The sequence below is a fragment of the Bombyx mori genome, chromosome 15, assembly GCF_030269925.1.
Source record: "Bombyx mori chromosome 15, ASM3026992v2".
Lineage (NCBI taxonomy): Eukaryota > Metazoa > Arthropoda > Insecta > Lepidoptera > Bombycidae > Bombyx > Bombyx mori.
In genome coordinates, this window is record NC_085121.1 from 14,312,871 (window position 1) to 14,326,910 (window position 14,040).

Below are 14,040 nucleotides of genomic sequence, written 5' to 3' on the forward strand. Positions count from 1 at the left end.
AATAAAACCCTTAAAATTATAATTTGCGTAATTACTGGTAGTAGGACCTTTTGTGCGTGTGGGTACCACCACCCTGCCTATTTCTGCCGTGAAGCAGTAATGCGTTTCGGTTTGAAGGGTGGCGCTAGCCATTGTAACTATATTTGAGACCTTAGAACTTATATCTCAAGGTGGGTGGCGCATTTACGTTGTGGATGTCTATGGGCTCCAATAACCACTTAACACCAGGTGGGCTGTGAACTCGTCCACCCAACTAAGCTTTAAAAAAAATAGTTTAAAAATAAACATAAAAACGCTTTAAAAGAAAATCTAAATAAATAGTTATAATTATCCTGTGTATATCAGGTTCTTAATACGTACGCAAATTTATAATGAATCGAACGCCTTGAAGTTTGTGAAAATTACTTTGAAAGATTCCGTTATGTTGATAGTCAGATACTATTCGAAACATAGCAACCCTATTTTCCTCATCGCGGCGGAAGCGAGGGAGAGGTGTGGACTTGCAAAATAAAACGACATGCATCAACAAAAAAACGCATCATCCAGCTATAAATACATTCCACTTTTATTCGGATAAGCCTTGCACCCGACATCTCATCGCTATATTTTGTATTGCCGTTCTAAGCAGACGAGTATACGGCCCACCTGATGGTGAGTGGTTACCGTCGCCCAAGGACTTCAGCAATGCCAGGGGCAGAGCCAAGCCGCTGCCTACCGGCGCCAACAGATACAGAACGAGCATTAGCTCGTTTGACACTGTTAATAGACAAGCAATGTAGATACTTTCTATCTATGATATATGTATAGTCTATGGGAAGCATCGTGATTGTCTTTTGTCTCTCTTCGCATTGCTTCGTCTGTGTGTGTGGTAATGATTGTACCAAGTACTGTTCAATAAAACATTTCCATATTATTAAATACAGTTTCATTTACTCAAAGAACAATAGACACGTTTACTCTAATGAGTCAAAAATAAAATTTCAATAGGATCCCCAATGATCACAATTTATGTTACACAGCTTCTTTTCACAGCTGGATAGACAGCTCCAATCCAAAATCTAACACCATCAACGTAATGATCCCACTGGCTTTCTCGCCGGATCTTCTCAGTGGTAGATTCTGCAAAGGGCTGCTCTTGGTAGGGTTTGTATTAGCAAATTCTCTCAGGTTGAGTCTGTGAGCTCACCTTCCCACCCAGGCGTAGTTGGAATATCCCATTACACTACCAGTGAATAGGTAAGGGAAAAAAAAGGCCAGCTGTCGGCAGAAGTACCGACTCTTTTTATTTTTTTATTGCTTAGATTGGTGGACGAGCTCACAGCCCACCTGGTGTTAAGTGGTTACTGGAGCCCATAGATATCTTCAACGTAAATGCGCCACCCCCCTTGAGATATAAGTTCTAAGATCTCAGTATAGTTACAACGACTGCCCCACTCTTCAAACTGAACGTATTACTGCTTCACGACAGAAAAAGGCAGGGTGGTGGTACCTACCCGCGCGGACTCAAAGGGGTCCTACCACCGGTAAAGACTCTGAAGAGCAATAAAAAACCAATTTACGCACTACTTAAATTATTTTAAACAGTACAGATATTAGATACATTATCACTTCATATTATGTATTAATACGTGAAGCAAAAACTTTGTACCCCTTTTTACGAAAATTGCGAGGACGGAGGGGTATGAAATTTCCCACACTTATAGAGAATATAGAGGAGAAGTGCAGAAAGCTAATATCTTTTTAAAATTATGGATAAAAATACAATTAATAAAAAACATTGCACACGCTACACACACGCAACGTATTTGACACAGTCACGCAAATATACTCTTTTGTTTATTGTTAATCTGTGTTGTCTATAGTGTAGTTTTGGCGAAATCTGTGATTAAATAACAATGATTATAGAAATGTGAAAATAGAACCATAATAATGTTCAAACTTTTAATTTAAATTAGTTATGATCGAGTTTAGACTTCGGGGGGGACCACTAGAGTTATATTAAACGCTTCAACCTCGAACTTGATTAGGCTACAGAACCAGCATTAGCTTATCATATTGGTGCGGCGACCTTTCACCCCGCTATGAACAAATTCAATTCCGATTGGAATTGTTCTCAATAAAACATTGAAATAACGTGAATATGAAAATATCTTTAATATCTATAATTTGTGTAAAAGTAAGAATGATCGTATGTTATTATATATTTTTTGATTGGACAGACGGATGAGCCAGTTCACGGAGCTCCACCTACCATAGAAGTGAGGTCTAATTTTTTTTTATTGCTTAGTTGGGTAGACGAGCTCACGACCCATCTGATGTTAAGTGGTTACCGGAGGCCATAGACATCTACAAAGTATATGCTGCCAACGCCAATACCACGACTGACCTTCAAACCAAAACGCATTACTGCTTCACGGCAGAAATAGGCAGGGTGGTGGTACCCACCCGCGCGGACTCAAAAGAGGTCCTACCACCAGTAATTACGCAAATTATAATTTTAATATATAATTATAATATAATTTGCGTAATGCGAGTTTGATTTTTATTACACGATGTTATTCCTTCACCGTGGAAGTCAATCGTGAACATGGGCCTTGTAAGCAGACGAGCATATATATGATCGTATATCTCATGATATATGATCATATATATCATGAGATATATGATCTGTAGGGGAGATATACGACAAAGGGAAGATCTTCCACCGAGCGGGTGATATTGCTCGGTAGACCGACGGTCCGAATGTTGTTGTTCGGAACTTGTATATATGCAGACTAATCTTGAAAATGTCGTAACTGAGATTCAGGCATTTGTCAAATATCTTATGTTGTATCATGGTTACCGCCATAGATCGTTTAGTAAAATTCCTTTAATAAAATTATTGGCCAAAATAAAAGACATTATTCATTATAGTAATATTCAATTGAATATAAAAATGTTATATTTAGTTTTAATCGCTATTACAATTAAGGTATCCTTCTACACGTTTCTATCTTCGGGCTTCAGTCGGTATTCCTTGTATTATCGTTAGGTGAATTCTCAGGCATCGTTCGAGAAGAGATCCAGTAAAAATTGTCGATATTCTTCAGTCTTGACAGAGTAAGCGATGCGAACATTGGCGTCTTCTTTATCGACAAACGAATTACTTGTGATGCCCCTGTTTTCTCCTGTAACAAAAATAGTTTTTGGATGAAGGACATTAAGAGCTCTCAGTGAAAATCAATCTTTTTGCGAGAACGTGACAAAAAAAATAAATTTAAACCTTAAAAAACATAATATGTCGGAGAAGTTACTGTTACTAACACCATCGTCAGACATCGTAGGGGCGAATATGGTGATCGAGCCAAGAGAAATATTGAATACACCAATCACGTCTGTTGTCTTAGAACAATTATTTAGAAATCCTCTCTTGATGTTAGCAAACGAAAACGAATGACAGTTCTTAGAACGGAGGCGCCGCTCTTGAAGAAGGCTGGTTGGTAAGTGTGATGGCGTCTACGCGCCTCCATCGGCTAGACTCTGTCGTAGCAGGAAGTTACCCGAGTTCCGACGATACCGCCATCGTGCTGCCACCTTTTTTTTATTGCTTAGATGGGTGGATCAGCTCACAGCCCACTTGGTGTTAAGTGGTCATTGGAGCCCATAGACATCTACAACATAAAACGTACCTACCCGTGCGGACTCACAAGAGGTCCTACCACCAGTGATTACGCAAATTATAATCACCTTTCGGGAATCATCCTGCGTTTCGTTTAGCTACCAAACTAATGACCGCCTCCGACGTATATATGATTTTTATGTGTTCAGAATTCGGTATAATAGGTAATATGGAATTGCCTATCGTAAATTTATGAAGTTGTAAAATTTGGATTGGTACAAGGTTTTATGATATAAAGCCACAAACAACAGCAATACAGTTCGATAATAGTATGTTTGATCGCTTTTTGGCTTGGTATGCAGCGGCATGGCTCTGCCCTTGGTATTGCTGAAGTCCATGGGTAACCACTCATCATCAGGTGGGCAAATATGGCCAAACCATTTACACTTACCACATAAAGCGATGCTATTCTTCGAATATTTGTACTCTTGAACTAAATCCGGCCTAAGAAACAACGCGACAGTCGCTGGGTCCAAAGCCTGCCATCTATCTTCTCTTGGCAGCGAGATCCTCTCGTATTTGTTTTGGGCCCTGATTATTTCTGTGTTTATTGCACCGAGAACGTTTATCCTCCACTCCTGGAAGTTAATCAAAATAACATGGTAAATATTTTTAGATGTTCAGACCTTGCATGGACGCGTAAAACCATCGACCTATTTCTGACACGGAGCAATATTGCGTTCCAGTTTGAAGGGTGGAGCAACCGTTTTAATTTGACAATGAGATTTAGACCTTACGTCGCAAAGCACGAGGCGGAATTCGCCTCATCGATATCTATAAACCCAACACCAAGCGGGCCGTGAGCCATTTCAATGATAGGACGTAAGAGTAGTGAAAGGTAGCGGTTAGAAATATGAAGATGGCAACGGTCTTCGTAATTTGCTCTCCATTATTGAAATTCCGGACTGTCCTATAAAGACTTTGCTTGAATACTCAAATGAAACGCAAAAAGCCGCCTCTAAAGTATTATTTTCCCGTGACCACTAAGTAGGTATATTTATTATTTATCTATTTATTTTATATGTGTATTTTCTTTAATAAGGTATTGTTAATAGTACACCGCAACATAAAATATATACTTACCTGCTGTATCTTTATCTTTTCCAAAATTACTACCTATTGTACAAATGTATCTGCTTGTTGACTGTTTTTTAATGTAAATTGTGTTGGTGTGCCATAAAGTATATTCTCTGTATCTAGATTATCTATGTTCTTGTTTTTTTTGTAACACGAAGCTGTACACTCCTTTAGTAGGTATCCCTTACATGTACTATATTGCCCATATCTTGCTGCCCGTCATTTCCAGACACGATTTGTATACATTTTAAGAATTACTCAAATGTGACGTCAAATGTCGTAAACTTACCCGGCTAAAGTTACAATATTTCTGCACCTGTGAGAAGGGGAATATTGTAACTTTCTCTGGATTCGCGTTTTCGGTCACGACGTGGTACGCTTCAACATCCATGTGAGCGTTGAACTCTGCTGTCGGGTATTCTTCGGCTGAAGGCAGAAATCGACATTAACTCCCTCAAATTTTAAGAATGACCATAATGATACAAGGTTATATTACATTTTATTCCTATATATTGCATAAATTTATTCAGAATGTATTATGTACGTACATATTGTTACGCGCTGGGGTTCGGTATAAATAAAATTTCACCAATGTACAACTTAAAAACTGTATTCAACACTCAAAACACTTAAACACATCACAAACACTTTAAAACACTCAACAAACACTTTAAAACTCTCAATTCGCTTGTTCCGCTTCGCTTCAGGTGATCCGTTCGCTGTTTCGCTTCGAGTAGTTCCGATTACTGACTAACTGCGTGCCATCCCTACAACGTTTTATAGCCGATACCTCATCCCTAGAATTATCGAGAATATTCTTCACATCTCTAGTCGTAGTTTCCGCTATCTGTCAATAGATGGCGTTGTAATTCTCGAGCATTCTTGATCCTTCGATATTCGTTCGACTATTCGGCGATAGATGGCGCTACTCTTACTGGCGTAACAATATATAATGCTTCCTATCTCATTTTCTCCCATGTTAAATCTTATGAATTTATATGTCTGTCTCTTTTACTGTCGCTGTTTCGTTTCATCGACTTTCGAATCACAACGATGCTAAAGTCGACAAAGAGTTCGACGAGCGAACTAACCCATAGACACAGCCTACTGAGTTGCTCGCCGGATCTTCTCAGTGGGTCACGTTTGAGATCCGGTGGTAAATTCTGCGAAGCACTGCTCTTGCTAGGGCTAGTGTTATCAAATTCTCCCAGGCTGAGCACGTGAGCTCACCAACCCGTCCGCGTGTAGCTGGGATAGTCTCTTAGGCTACCATCGAATAGGTAGGGGGAAAAAATATGCTAAGGAAATTATCACTTCAAAAAAAAAATACTGTAGTGTAGTGTGTAACGTCGACTGTAGGTGGCGGTCTCCCCCCGGTGAAGGTCAAGGGGCGACCTGAGGGGGTGAGGCCGCGCGGCGCGCTACCAGCACTCTAGCGCGCTGCCGTGGAGTGAATAGAGCGACCGGTCGACGGTGTATCGCGTCCCGACCCGGCAGGCTGGTTCTGGTCCAGCGGGGTATACCGGGACACCAGCGGCACCGTCTGGGCGGCCCGACGGGCTGCCGTACCGAGACGGCCGACGTTTCAGAGCCTTCGATTCGCCTCGAAGGCTCCGTCGGCTGGGCGTCCTTGGGGTGAGCCGCGCCGTCTGGTTGTAGTGTTGACCGCGGTAGCCCCCCTACCTCATCCGGGTTCTGACCTCGGAGGGGATCGGACGTCGGGTGTAAGAGTGCAGGGGAGTCGTTTAGTGGGTGGGTCCTAAAATCCTTGGGCCCGCGGTCTGCTCACAACACCATGCAGATCGTTGAGTCTCACATACCCCGCGCGCCCCTTTTGCGCGGGGACCTCGTAGTAGGTTCGGCCCTCTACCCGAAAAAAAAAAAACAAAAAGTGTGTAACGTCGAGTAGGTTAAAAACAATTTATAACTTACTATGTATGTGTCCGGCTCCGATGTAGACGTGTGCGAGTCTGCCGAGAAAGGCGGGGTCCGTTTTAATGGCCAAAGCTAAGTTGGTTAGCGCGCCTATAGTGATGATGGTAAGGTTGCCTGAAAACGAAATCTGTGTTCAAAGGTTTGGTGCTACGACCACGTGCGCCCAAATATGCGTTTACGCCGTGGGTAAGCATTGCTTAGTACGTGATTTTATCGGTTTGCTCATAGTGCGAGATAGTTCCGACTTTTTATTCTCATTATCGTGTTTAATGATTGATATATTTAAAAAAATATATATTTAATTTTAAAAGTATTTAAGTTTATGTTGCGTAATGACTGGTAGAGCTTTTTTTTTTTTTTTTTTTTTTTTTTTTTTATTTTTTTTATTTTTTTTTTTTTTTTTTTTTTTTTTTTTTTTTTTTTTTTTTTTTTTTTTTTTTTTTTTTTTTTTTTTTTTTTTTTTTTTTTTTTCCTACCTAAGCTGATAGCCCTAGCGGCTATTTCAGCGTAGCCTTAACTTTAGTAGGTGAGCTCACGGGGCTCAAACCTGACGATGTTGCTAACACGAACCCTAGCAAGAGTCATCGGCGGCCACGATGAGAGGGTTCTCGTGTCGTGCCGCTTTATCGAAGTGGCGCATGGACGCCGACTGCAGATACTTACTGATGGACTCTAAGTCCAGGTCGTCATGGAGGTCGACGTTCCTGACGAACCACGGGGCTCCGACGGCTATCCTGCAAAAACGGGATTGAATAATTTGAAAGGATTTTAAGTGTATGCGGGCCGCGTGAGCGAACACTACACTTGCATAGGTCATGACGGGGCGTATGCAAGTTTTGTAGAGTGTCACCTTATTTCTAAGGGACATTTTACTTCGCCTACATATCATCGGGTAGAGACGTCCTAGGATGAAGGCGGCACGATCGCGTACCGTCTTGATGTGGGGGCGGAATGTCATCCTACTGTCGAGGGTGACGCCTAAATATTTGACCTTCGGGGCCCACGGTATGGGCTGGTCGTACATCGTGATTGGGCGAACGGCGGGGGCGGGGGTGTTGACGCGCCTAGTCGGGAGAGGGATGCTCAGCGTGGTGTTCGGAGGGCGACCCCTTTTGAAGAGCACCGCTGTGCTTTTCGTGGGGTTAATGTCGATGCGCCACTTCCGGAACCACTGTCCCATGGTGGTAGCTGCGGTCTGAAGTCGTCGATGAAGCAACGCCTTCTTCCTACACGAGTAGTAGATGGCGGTGTCATCGGCGAAGAGCGCCAGATGGGTCTCCGGAGACCGGGGTATATCGTTGATATACAAACTGAATAGTAACGGGGAGAGGGCGGAGCCTTGCGGGACTCCGGCTGTGACGTGACGGGGCCGGGAACGCGTTCCCTCGACTCGATATCGGAACGAACGGTCCGACAAGTAGTCTCGTATGATGAGCACGAGTCTGTCTGGCACTCCCATGTTATACAGTTTGTATATCAAACCGTTGTGCCAGACTTTGTCGAACGCCTTCGCTATATCGAAGAAGAGGGCTCCTGTCGGAATGGGTTTCCGCCTGTTCAGCCCTAGTAAGATGTGCTCCGTGAGGCGGTGCACTTGATGGACGCACGAGTGTCTGGCGCGGAATCCAAACTGCTCGTCTATAAGAATTTTATTCGCGGATACGAAGTCCCAGAGGCGTTTACGAAGGAGCCGTTCGTATAGTTTGCCTATCGCCGGGAGGAGACTGATGGGGCGGTAACTCGCGGTTTCGTTCTTCGGTTTGCCCGGCTTGTGTATGCCGATAACGTCCGCTTCTTTCCACGCCGCGGGAAAGATACAGTTCGTCATAGCAGCATTTAATATGGTGGCCAACATCGTTATCAGTTGGGCTGGTAACAGTTTAAGCGCGCGGTTGCGGATGCCGTCGGAGCCGGGTAGAGCATCTTGTGAACCCATATATAAATATGTTACCCCTAGATTATGTACCACTACCATGCCTATTTCTGCCGTGAAGCAGTAATGCGTTCCGGTCTAAAGTTTAGGACTTTCACCATAATATGTCTATGCTTACCGGGTAAAGCACTTTTTTATCATTTTTTTTTTTGGAGAGGAGGAAATCGTCGGACTTCCGCCCTCCACTGGGGATGGAGGGCGGGGCATGTCGGAGTCGAACTGACTAAAACGTCCTGACGCTCAACAACCAACGTCCAAGCCTCGCATGAGACAGAACTCATGAAAAGGCAACGGAGGGAAAGGGAAGCGGGGTAAAGCACTTAGCACTGAATTGGATAACTTATCTCAGCAAAAAAGTTCTTTACCATTTGAAATCAAACTAACCTTCATGTGTCTTAGACAATTGTATAAGAGCGTTGACGGCATTTTCTGTATGCGGCGGTACCAGATCTGGGTAGACATCCCCACTGTCTCCGAGGCCGTCTTTACCGAAGTAGTCCGTGATTTCAGGGGTTTTCACCAAAGAGGATTTCGAACCTCTATAAATTGGCACCTGGCAATTTCAAACGTAATTTTTCTCCTACCTACTCCGAAAGTTCGGTTGTTCTCCCGCTGTACAGGGAAGAAAGTGTAACTTTTCCTACCTGGGTACTGACAAGTGCGCATGCGCGTTAGTGTCTACGTCTGCTCTCGTGCACCTAAAATTCTCCACCATTGTTGTGCTCGGGTAATTTGCGCATTTACGTTGTAGATGTCTATGGGCTCCAGTAACCACTAACACCAGGTGGGCTGTGAGCTCGTCCACACATCTAAGCCATAAAAAAACCCACCCAATATCTTAACTAAGATATTTAATAAAAGGTAGGTGGTATTTTCGCGAAAATAGATCAAAGACCTTATCGATGCATATCGATGTGTCTACGGCGCGTTCATGATACGTTAAATATGTTCAACAAAGGTAATTGAGACCAACTCCGGCTGCTTATTGAAATTTTATCTCGTAGGACGCCAAGTCAAACATTCGTAACAGGCGACGTTGACATTTCAGAAAATGTCATTTTAGTAAGACTTGTCACAGACGCATCAATGTGATATATATAGGTGGCGTTTAAATCATTCTGGTAAATGAGAATGTTTCGAACATATGGCAAAAGATACAGTGAATCGTGAAGGGGTCTTACTAGTACAGCGGCTCTCAACCTTTTTCACTCAGCAACGCACTACATACGACAAACACTCCAATATATCGCGACAAGGTGGTTGAGAGCCGCTGGACCATTAAGTAGCCTATCGCGATATTCTTACGTCCTGTCTTTTGGCGACCTTCAGTATTCTCTGGTTATTGTAAGAAACGTTGTCTTCGTTGGTGTTACCGTTGCTTGTCGTAACTCCAATTAATTGAGGACTGAAAATAGCATTTATTGAAGTGAAAACTTCTTTAGAATCGTTGTGATTTCAAACCGGATGCAACGGAAAAAACGACAGGTAAGAGACACAAATACAAAAATGTGTAGGATGAAGCCAGCAAAGAATGAGACAGAAATTATACATACTATTTAATACAGCGCCATCTGTGAGATTTTTTAATACTAACGTGTGTATGAAAGCTCTTGTAGTGAATTTTAATTTAAGATTATACGTGAAATTAAAATATCAATTCACAGAGGGCGCTACCTTACAATTATTTACTAATGACAAAATTTTACATATACTTAAGACGTTTAGGATAATTATTGTATTTTAATTTTGGAAGGTTTCACTTCTACCACGTGTGAATTGCACATTTTTATTTAATTATTAACCACGCTTATAAAACACGCTTTGCTTGCTGTACTAATACAGTTTGTTTATGTTTTTATGTACGTTGGCTTGTCTCTTCGATTTTACGATTACTTTAACGCTTATAACGCGAACATCCTTATTTGTTCTCCTCGTGGTCTTTGGGGGGACATGCAAGTGGGTGGAGGGGCAGAGACGCCGTCGGCGAAGCTTAGAGAAAAGAGTCGGTCCTTCAATCGATATAGCATCATCAAACTATAACCTTAAATCGGTATCGTTAAACACTGTACACCTCAAACTGGGATAGTTTTGATTCTTTATACGTTTTTTTTAATTTTGGATGAGTTTCGAAGGAAATTCGATGCAAAGGAAATAACTCTCGAAAAGCCGCGTTTCCATTACAAAAACTAGGTTGCTTTTATTTAGCCCACTGAGTTTCTCGCCGGATCTTTTCAGTGGGTCGCGATTCCGATCCGGTGGTAGACTCTGCGAAGGACTGCTCTTGCTAGAGCTAGTGTTAGCAAATTCTCTCAGATTGAGCGTGAGCTCACCTACCCGTCCGGGCGTAGCAGAAACAGGAACAGAATTACAGGAGGATAGGAGGTGGTAGGACGTCTTGTGAGTCCGCACGGGTAGGTACCACCGCCCTGCCTATTTCTGCCGTAAAGTAGTAATGCGTTTCGGTTTGAAGGGTGGGGCAGCCGTTGTAACTCTACTTGAGACCTTAGAACTTATATCTCAAGGTGGGGCTCCAGTAACTACTTAATACCAGGTGGGCTGTGAGCAGTCCAAGCAATAAAAAAAAGCCCCATAGAAAACCAGCGAAAAAAAAAGTTCTTATAAATAAATCAGCTACTGCTATTTAAATATATTTAAATGATTATTTCGATTTAAGATATCCCGGGTGTACGAAATACGAACCCGGCATGATACTTCTCGAACAGAGCGGCCAAGAATATGGCCATAGCATCATCACCGCCAGCGTCATTGTCGATCACGAATTTCCTCTTAATTCCTGTCATACTGTAACAAACAAAACACACAATCTTAATCTTCTGTATACATTTGTATGTATATAAAATAAAGTCTGGTTTGTTCAAATACTTATGTAGGATTGGTAAGAATGGGACGTATAAAAGGGTGTAGAACGGAGCGTTGTGAGTGAGAGAAAACGGTAAGAAAGGGAGAAGAGAATCACAGACACTTTTTACTGGTGGTAGGACCTCTTGTGAGTTTGTGCGGGTGGGTACCATCACCCCGCCTATTTCTGCCGTGAAGCAATAATGTGTTTCGGTTTGAAGGGTGGGGCAGTCGTTGTAACTATACTGAGACCTTAGAACTTATATCTCAAGGTGGGTGGTGCATTTACGTTGTAGATGTCTATGGCCACGATACGCATGGATTGTGATGCCTTATTGGCAAAGCGATATTTAGTATTTAGTTCGGCTAATCTGTAACACAATCATTGACTCTTTGACGGTACCTACAAAGTTCGAAGGGTCAGATAGTATCGATAAATACTAAATAAAACTATTTATAGGTACGATTTTTAGACACATACGATTTAAACAGTGTTGTTCCCATCCTGCGTTCTAACACCATTTTGCTGTTACATTAATAAATTTTAATATACTCTCGCAATTAAAAGGATTACATTTGCTCCTTTTTCGGCAGAAGAAAAAAAATTAAAATCCTCTAAACCGCTTTTCCTTGTCTTCAAACGAATTTAGAGTTATAGTTTTCACACCGAAATAAGCTCTTCTAAAAGAAGATTGTTTAAAATCACAAAACAAATTCTAAATTAGCATCTCATTGGAATAATAAAATAACGTACCATTCACAATAACGTGATAATATTAAAATTGAGAACAGCGTATAACTTAGCTTCACAGACATGTCTATTTTCGTCAACAAACAGTTATCGACTAAATTCGATGAAATCAAGCGTGAATGCGATTTATAAACAATTTTAGCGTAGCGTTTCAATGCAGGCGACCGCTGCTATCTTTTTAAATTAGACTCGTAGGCATGGAATGACTCACAATCACAGATTAAATAATATATTAATGTGAATAATACCTTTGTGAAGCGAAGCTTATAGCACCGCTGCACGTACTGCTGCGCTGCAGCGCTGACGGGAACTAAGACCAGAAGATGACGTCACAGCGCGGCCATAGATTAAAAATAATATTAGGAACTATCATTTGTACTCTGTGTGCTTAGTTCGAGTTTTAAATGAGTTCAAAATCACTGCGGTCTCAACTTATTTTCCATAGTGCGAAAATTTTGGTTTTAGATTATAAAATATTTATTGTAGTAAGTGTGTTTTATTTATTGTTTTGATATTTTATCTGATAATTAAGTGATATCAATGAAGTTACGACAGTCATGTATGTTATTTATAATAATATTACAGTAGTAAAAAAATAATCAAAGACCAAAGTATGGGACATCAACATTGCGGCTATGGTCAAAAAATTTGAGAAATGCTCTTAAGCTATTGCATAGCTTTTATCGCGGGCTTTGAGCGCGGCGACCGAATCAAGTATGTAATTCCTTAAAGAAAATAAAACCTAACACCCCCCACTCCGCCTACCATGTAGCTCGCGTTCAACACATTCGCACGTTGCGCTTGTGTAGTGTTTGTGAATAAGCGCGCGGCGTGACGTCGCACTGCATGCGCGTCATGAAATGTCTGCCCATCTCTCTCTCGCGCGGTCTAGCTTATGAGTGTGAAGGGGACAGTTAATGTTTTGCTTTTGTTAATGTTTATAAATATAGCGTGTTCTTATTTTACTATTGTTTTAATATTTTGAAGCGGTTGACATTTTGCTATTTTCGTATACATTTTGCTATTTTCGTATAGAAAAAGTATTGGTTGGTGAACCATAACAATCGAAATTAAATTTGAAGTTTATGTCAAGTAATTATTTTCTATTTTAATTTATTGAGTATTATGCGAATCCGAAGTCGTCATGGCCTAAAGGATAAGACGCTCGATGCATTAGTATCGAGCGATGCGAATGCCGATGTTCGAATCCCGCAGCTACTTAGGTACCAATTTTTCTAATGAAACGCGTATTCAACTCATGAAATCAACAACTGAAGAAATAACATCATGTAATAAAAAAATAAACCCTGCCAGCTTCGTGGGTGGCGGCATTTATGTTGTTGACGTGATTGAGTTCCAGCAGAGCCTTTTTTTCCCTACCTATGCTGATAGCCTTGAGCGACTATTTCGACTTCGCCTTGACGTGTCAGCTCACGGGTGTCAAACCGGAAGTGTTGCCAACACTGACCCTAGCAAGAGCAGTGCTTCGCAGAATCTACCACCGGATCGGAAACGCGATCCACTGAGAAGATCCGGCGAGAAACTCGGTGGGTCTGTGTCTGTGGGTTAATTTACTGTCGAGCCCTTCGTTGCAAGCGGCGGATTCGGCGTGGACGGTGACCGGTGCTTGAGGTACCTAAAAGCACCGTTATTGGACCGGGAGGATCCGTAACGACGTGTTTAGGGCGACATCGACTGTTTACCATTCAGTCCACTGGATCGGGTATGTAATTTTCGGCAGCCACGACAAGAGGGTTTTCGTGTCGTGCCGCCTTCTCAAAGTAAGTAGAGCCTAAGAGGCTATTCCAGCTACGACCCGACGGGTAG

General features: G+C 42.0%; 1 protein-coding gene across 2 annotated transcripts; it reads right to left on the bottom strand.

Moving 5' to 3' along the window:
- Nucleotides 1-2,903: 2,903 nt before the first annotated feature.
- LOC101743385 (uncharacterized) lies at nucleotides 2,904-12,566 on the bottom strand. Of its 2 annotated transcripts, none has more exons than XM_038016091.2 (8): nucleotides 12,462-12,566; nucleotides 11,304-11,405; nucleotides 9,909-10,008; nucleotides 8,988-9,156; nucleotides 6,668-6,784; nucleotides 5,025-5,161; nucleotides 4,050-4,236; nucleotides 2,904-3,167 (listed from the first exon to the last, which is right to left on the bottom strand). In XM_038016091.2, exons 2-8 carry the CDS (start codon nucleotides 11,402-11,404, stop codon nucleotides 3,040-3,042), a joined length of 939 nt encoding a protein of 312 aa, XP_037872019.1. In that variant the 5' UTR covers nucleotide 11,405; nucleotides 12,462-12,566; the 3' UTR covers nucleotides 2,904-3,039. The 2 variants fall into 2 exon arrangements, with proteins under 2 accessions (XP_037872019.1, XP_037872017.1); XM_038016089.2 differs by lacking the exon at nucleotides 12,462-12,566 and adding an exon at nucleotides 12,217-12,404.
- Nucleotides 12,567-14,040: the final 1,474 nt, after the last annotated feature.